At 47.8% G+C, this 7,500-nt stretch overlaps 1 protein-coding gene across 1 annotated transcript in view; it reads right to left on the bottom strand.

Moving 5' to 3' along the window:
- Positions 1-535: 535 nt before the first annotated feature.
- The window catches only part of ngfrb (nerve growth factor receptor b), a 51,970-nt gene continuing 45,005 nt past the window's right edge, over positions 536-7,500 (bottom strand). The window contains exons 6-7 of the mRNA XM_048245512.1: positions 6,928-7,349; positions 536-6,398 (exon numbers count right to left, since the gene is read on the bottom strand). Coding sequence (XP_048101469.1) covers positions 6,076-6,398; positions 6,928-7,349 — 745 coding nt within the window. The 3' untranslated portion in view covers positions 536-6,075. The remainder of the gene's footprint in view (positions 6,399-6,927; positions 7,350-7,500) is intronic.

The following is a 7,500-nucleotide window of genomic DNA, read 5'->3' as shown; positions in this document are numbered from 1 at the left end:
CTGTGAGGGTGTGTCTTTGTGTGTTATTGTGTATACATTTCATCATTTCTTACATTTTTGTTCACTGAACGTAACAGCAAAGAATGCATTCTGGTATTCTTGCATGAATGACAGTCTACAGATTCATTGTCTGAATTAGTTTATTTAGTTGTTTTTTTTTACTGTAATAGTTTCACTGTGTTGTGTACCAGATGTAGGTACTCTAGTAAATTCACATTTATATAACATAGTATACACAGTACGTACAAGGAACATTCAGTATGTATTCATTTGTTGTTTATATTTTGTTGTTTTGCTTCATACGTTTCTTCTGTTTGGATCTTGATGTGTTGGTCCCATTGAGACCCCCTAGTGTACACATGCTTCTGTCCTCTCTCTGCATCCTCCTCTTTTTACACTCTTTCTTTCTTTCTTTCTTTCGCATCCCTCTTTCATTCATTCTCCCTCATCTGCTCACTTCCCTTTTTCATCCCTCTCTTTCTCTAACACTCATATGAGTGCAGTGCTAGCGGACTGTTTCAGTCTCGAATGCTTACACACACACACACACACACACACACACACACACACACACACACACACACACACACACACACACATTCTCACAGCGTAGTCAAGTGTAGATATTGTGACCCCTTCTGTCCCCAAAGAAACAAACGTTTGTGATTGTCTGAAGCCATTGTGCAGCTTGGACACATCTCCTCTCCCCCTCCCCAGACATGTTCGATGATTGTCTTTTAGCGTTGTGCCTTTTGACCAGATCTGTCTTCTTGACAGCGGTCTCAGAGGAACACACACACACACACACACACACACACACACACACACACACACACACACACACACACCAAATCGCTCGGTTTCATGAGGTTGAAAACGGAAATAGAACAAAATGTGCTAATCGGAACAAAAGTGTTTTGGATTCAAATGAAAACGGAATATTGCGGCTGCTGCAGCCTAAACGAGCTCTCCCGAGTGACTCCCCCTTCACCAGTGCCTTGTAAATCCGTCAGTGGACAACAGCTTTATCAGCAAGAGTCCACACCGCACACACACAGCCAGCCCGCCGTCCTCCGCACACACACAGCCAGCCCGCTGTCCTCCGAACACACACAGGGACCGACATGGCTTTTAGTCACAGCTATCGCACTAACAGAGGCTAATCAGAGGCCCACCGTGAGACAGACAAGCGCCAGCGTAGCTTCAGACAGCGGAACGGATCTGCCGTAAATCTGTCCCTGCACTGGCACAACTCCATTCTCAAGTCAGCGTCTCATGTGATGGTGAAATCATACGGACCCCCTAATGGAGATCTATAGCTGACCAGCACACACACACACACCAGCACTGTGTTTTCCGGAAGCACTGTTAAGCCGCCACCTTGGTCATCGCCACCATGATTTTTTCCATTCATTGATGCCAGCTTTTCTACACTGCCTTTGGGGAAATACACACCTGAACACACACTTCTGTGTGTTCCCCACTTTAAGGGCACCATCACTGACGGCCTGTCTGTCATGAAGAAGAGGGACCGTGATAGGACACTACAGCATTTTAAAGGTACCAGGACACGCCCAGTGCATCTGATTGGTGGGCTTTCTGGTTGAGCATTTCTATTGGCTCCTATGGCATTCCAGGGGGCAAAGGCAGTCCAGTCCTGACATCACACAACTTTAGGCCTTTAAGGCAATATGTAGGAAATAAACAAACAAAAATACAATATCAACAAAAGACTGTAAGAATAAAACAATGTACAACAGTTATAGAAAAACAAGTCAACTGAAAATTACACTGAACATAAGATAACAGAACATAACAGCAGCAGCACAGACATGAGAAACTTCTCAAGCACTGCTGGCGCTAAAGATATTTATTTACATAAAACTCTTTTAAGTGCTACAATCTAATCTGGCAAAAGACAACAGAAATGTAATACTTGTTGATTAGAAAATAAACTAATAATAAAAGAGCCTCCTCCCCCATCTGCCCATGCAGGGGAGTGAGGGGAACCTTCATTCAACACCACAGTCCACAGTGCTCAGGTGAGAGAGAAGGAGCTAAAGCTGAGTGTCCTTGAACAACACTTTGGCCTCGTGGAGATAACATCAATAAAACAAAATGAATGAAATGAAACCGGGAGAGTGTCGGGTAGTAACTCCACACATCTTAGACATACAGGCTAAGAGGCAGGACAGGATAGGAAGGACGATGGTCAACTCCACACACACACCCACATCGTGGCTGAGCTTCTGTTGTGTTTGAGTCTGCCATGTTTGTGCTATTTCCACTGAACCATCTGGACCATCTACTTTAGTCACGTCACACTCTTCGTTACAAACTTTGAAGTAGAAGCTTCCTAGATTACATTTCAAAATAGTTCAAAGGATTTTATGGCATATAAATGTTCCCAGTTAGTTAGTTCTAAAGAACTTAGAAATTAGAACTAAGCACTAAAAGATAATAACCACATAAAATGGATAGACTAGATCAGAGGTGCGTTCAAATTTGGCTAACAGTAGCGAACGTTTGTGGTGAACATGTTTTCTTTGAACAGTTAAATTTGAACAATTTGGTGTTAACATCCCATGGTAACAGTAATTGCATTGTTGCCTTCATCAAGCTCATGTCCAGCTCCACTGAATGTTCACAGAGCACTACCTCCTCAGACTGTTTGCGAGTGTTTGCAAACGTTCGCCAAAACCTCAAGGCAAACAGTAACTTACAGAGACAGAGAGCACTGCAAGAGGTGCAAGAGGGCTTGCTGTGCCGCTGAATGTAACCCTGTAACCCAAAAGCCCTACCCCACTAATGCCTCCACCCCACTAATGCCCTCACCCCACTAATGCCACTGGTAGAGGTCCTGTGGACCAACAGGTGAAGAGAGGTGGTGACAACGCCCAGCTCATGAATTTATGACCTACAGGGCTCCAACAGTTATCAAATTAACACCTCCACAGCATTGAGAGTCCTTCAGTTTAAAGTATGAAAGGCAAAAGGACCATACATTTAACACAGGCAAGCATTCTGACATTCCACAATAAGGGCGTGATGTGTGTATGTGTGTGTGTGTGTTTGTGTGAGTGTGTGTGTGTAAGGGTGTGATGTGTGTGAGTGTGTGTGTGTGTGTGTGTGTGTGTAAGGGCATGATGTGTGTGAGAGAGTCCATAAATCTCCCCTGACCTTTCCCCCGGTCTGTCTCATCCCCACGGCTAAGGCTGCTCTGGGCCGATGTGGTATGTGGTGACTGTTTCACATTGTCTACACAAAATAGGGGGGAAACGATACACCTCAGTCCTACTCTGCACTTCAAATGGCTTTGTTTAGGTGATGAAGGGGCTGCTTAAACCGCCGACCCTACGGTGTGTGTGTGTGTGTGTGTTTCAACACACCTGAACAGGCCACTCTGCTCTAGTGTGTGTTGCTATGACATCTGAACAAGGTTCTGTCTACCGTTGTATCTATTGTCAAGACAAAGTGACCCCCACCACACGCGCACACACATGCGCGCGCACACACTTACACACACAGGGGCCATAAGGTCAATCGGAGCATGGCAAAGATCCTGTGGTCAGTTTCCATGGACTATTCATTTGTCTCTGATTAGTTCAAGTTGGGTCGCCACCGCACCCGGTCCTGGTGCTGTCACATTGTAGGACTCTAGTAGGTTCCTCTAGATGTTGGTCATGATGAAACCTAAGGAGTTGACCACACACAGGTCCTGTCTTACTCTATCATATGCTATCCCTTCTCCCAGTGAAATTCATTTCTCACCAGTGTTTGAATTTAGGCATGCCCTCCATTTCAAGTACTCAGGTGTGACTGTGTGGCATTTGAAGCCATATTGGATATCTGGAAAAGAATATTCCCTAAATCAGTCCCATATTTATTATTAAGCCCTGTCTCCGCCACAGCGGGGTAGGTAATGGGGGGTAGGTAATAGGAGTGGCAATTAGAGGGGGGCAGAATGAGAGTGGTATCAGGGCTGTTGGTGAAGGGGCTAGATTGGTTACCTGCCTTGGGTTTTTTTTCAGGCTCCATAGGTGTCAGAGCGCATTAAAGAGGCCGAGGCTGACCGGAGACAGATCTCCACTACAGAGCTGCTTCTGGTCTTTCCTAGGTAGTGGCAGTCCTAGGGAAGTAGCCATGTACAGTCTTTCTATAAGTGGGCTATTTTGTGTGTGAGGTATAATGGGACTAAATCTCTGCAAATCAGTCTAAAAGTGTGTCTGTGTGTGTGTGTGTGTGTGTGTGTGTGTGTGTGTGTGTGTGTGTGTGTGTGTGTGTGTGTGTGTGTGTGTGTGTCTGTGTGTGTGTGTGTGTGTGTGTGTGTGTGTGTGTGTGTCTAGAGGATGGGTTTACTGTGTGTAATGGAGGCCACTGAGTGCATGACCCTGTGGCTGGCCTCTGTTGTTATGGAGATATGGAGAGACTGTCCCCTGCAAGCAGGCACTCTCTCGTTTCCTCTTTCATCTGCGTGATCAGGTAGCCTCTCATCGCCAGTCCCGCCCGCATCACCAGGGCTCTGGCCATCTGGAGCGCTTCAACAAAAGACCACTGGGCTACCACACAACGCGGCTCTCAGGGACAGACCACTGGGCTACCCCACAACGCGGCTCTCAGGGAAACTCCTGGCAAAACACAGCAACACAAAACAATGGCAAAGGCAAAAACAAACGGCAAGAAAAGAAACAATAAAACAGAAATACAGAAATAAAAAAATACAGTGCATTCTTTTTTTAATAAGAGGTTATGGCTATTAGGTGTTTGTTATGGTGTTAGTCTGTGATGCGAGGACATCTCTGTTCTCAACTGCACTTTTGGAATGGAATAGCATGAACACAGTTCCAGTAGAATTCTTCTTTGCTGGGCAGAAGGCCATTTTTCATCTCAGACTCTCTTTCCTCAGTCATCAACCAGAATCAACGTCCAGTGGCCTCCCCACAGTTCGGCCACGAGGCCTGTTGAACAATGAATCAGATCGGATTCTCAATTGGGACCAACGCCAGTTCATTTCCATGGTGTTTCGGTGCACGAGAGAACTCATAACATCAAAGCCTTATGGGTCAACCTACTCTGGCAGAGAGACCAAAGCCACCATTTCTTCCAGAATCTTCCAGACGTGGGCGTGATTAGCCAACGTCTGCTGTGGTGGCAGCTCTGCACTCACACAGAGTCCAGATGTTTACTTATGCATCAGTCAGCGAATACATGGAGGCGATGATGATAGGTCTGGCAATACCGAAGCCGTGTCCAGGACACAAAGCAGAGAGCATCACACCATCATGGCAATCGGTGATTATGGCAATCTCAGAAGTCATATTTTCTATGGCAATAGGGTGATCTGTACAATATGTGCATGGATGGCGTGATTACATAGCCTGGATTGGTGAAAGGACTGATGGGTAATGTAGTTTAGTTTGGTAACAGGATTAAAGGCATTTATGTTGATGAGATGTTAGATGTGAAATGAAGTTTCAGATGAGATGGGAGTGGAGATGGAGTGGATGTGTTTTCGTCACAGGTGATTCTGAATGCTAATGTGGATGACAGGAAGTGGAGTTGTTTTGTCAGTGTGAGGAGAGACTATGACAGGAAATTAACGTGTAAAGGGTGGAGCTTGGAGCAATTTGGTGGGATTATGGGTAATGGAGTTTAGTGCCTGGAGATAGGACCTGGACTAAGTGGTTTAGATGGACAGTGATGAGTGGTTATTAGTGGTGATGTAATGGGTTTAGAGTGGTGATGTATTGGATGAGGGTGTGGTTTAGAGTGGTGATGTATTGGATGAGGGTGTGGTTTAGAGTGATGATGTACTGGATGAGGGTGTGGTCTAGACTGATGAAGTTTCTGGAACAGGTGATTGACAGCTTCAGGTGATGGAACACAGAAGCACACAATACACGGCACCTGGAAGGGTACAGGAGGATGCACTGTTAGTGTGCAGATGTATGCATGCGCATGTGTGTGAATGCAAGTGTGTGTGTGTGTGTGTGTGAGTGCAAGTGCGAGTGTGTGTGTGTGTGTGTGTGTGTGTGTGTGTGTGTGTGTGTGTGTGTGTGTGTGTGTGTGTGTGTTTCACACGGCGGACGTGGCAGTGGGTTTGACACCGAGGCTCTGCACGATGTCGTCGCGGTTGATCTTCCTCAGTGCGGTACAGAGCGTGTCCACGCTGGCGGAATCTTGGCTTGCCCAATCGGTGAGCAGAGCATGAATAGGCCGCTCCTCCTTTCTGAAGGTGGCGATGCGCTCCTCCTCGTATCCTAGCAACCCCGCCAGGCTGCACCAATCAGTCTCCTCCGTCATGTCATGCCCCTCCCCTCCCCGGACCAGCAGCTTCTCCACCTCCTCACACGAATGCAAGGGCAACGCCATACACGGACCTCCATCTATCTTCACCACTGAGAGAGAGATGGAGAGAGAGAGGGAGAGAGAGATGGAGAAAGAGAGGGAGAGAAAGAGGGAGAGGGAGAGAGAGAGAATAAGTGAGCTTCTCCACCTCCTCTCACAAATGCAGGGGCAACGCCATACACAGACCTCCATCTATCTTCAGATGTATATCAAAAGGAGGAAGAGAGGGATGGAGAGGAGGAAGAGAAAAAAGTGTGATTAGTAAAGAGAGAGAGAGAGAGAGAAAGTAGAAGAACAGAAGAGAGAGTGCCACAGGGAGGAATAGAAGGAAAGAAGAGAGAGAGTGCCACAGGGAGGAACAGAAGGAAAGAAGAGAGAGAGTGCCACAGGGAGGAACAGAAGAAGAGAGAGAGTGCCACAGGGAGGAACAGAAGGAAAGAAGAGAGAGAGTGCCACAGGGAGGAACAGAAGGAAAGAAGAGAGAGAGTGCCACAGGGAGGAACAGAAGGAAAGAAGGGGAAGAAAAGGTGAAAGCTGGCGTAAGGGGGAGAGAACAGGAACAGGAACAGGAACAGAAACAGAACAGGAACAGAAACAGGAACAGAAACAGGAACAGGAACAGGAACAGAAGGTGGCAGAGTTGGGGTGGCATGGGGGTGGGCAGGGTTGGGGTGGCAGAGTTGGGGTGGCATGGGGGGTGGGCAGGGTTGGGGTGGCAGAGTTGGGGTGGCATGGGGGTGGGCAGAGTTGGGGTGGCAGAGTTGGGGTGGCATGGGGGGTGGGCAGAGTTGGGGTGGCAGGTTGGGGTGGCATGGGGGGTGGGCAGAGTTGGGGTGGCAGGTTGGGGTGGCAGAGTTGGGGTGGCATGGGGGTGGGCAGGGTTGGGGTGTGAGTTGGGGTGGCATGGGGGTGGGCAGGTTGGGGTGGCAGGTTGGGGTGGCATGGGGGTGGGCAGGGTTGGGGTGGCATGGGGGGTGGGCAGGGTTGGGGTGGCATGGGGGCTGAAGGCGTCAGCAGCCTCTACAAACACCAGAGTGGGGCCAATAGGCCTTTGTGTGTGTGTGTGTGTGTGTGTGTACAGTATGTGTGTGTGTGTGTACAGTATGTGTGTGTGTGTGTGTGTGTGTGTGTGTGTATGTATATGTGTGTGTG

Source organism: Alosa alosa, chromosome 6 (assembly GCF_017589495.1).
Source record: "Alosa alosa isolate M-15738 ecotype Scorff River chromosome 6, AALO_Geno_1.1, whole genome shotgun sequence".
NCBI classification, from domain to species: Eukaryota; Metazoa; Chordata; class Actinopteri; order Clupeiformes; family Clupeidae; genus Alosa; species Alosa alosa.
The sequence above is the reverse complement of the archived record's forward strand: the minus strand, read 5'-3'. Positions and strand labels throughout refer to the sequence as shown.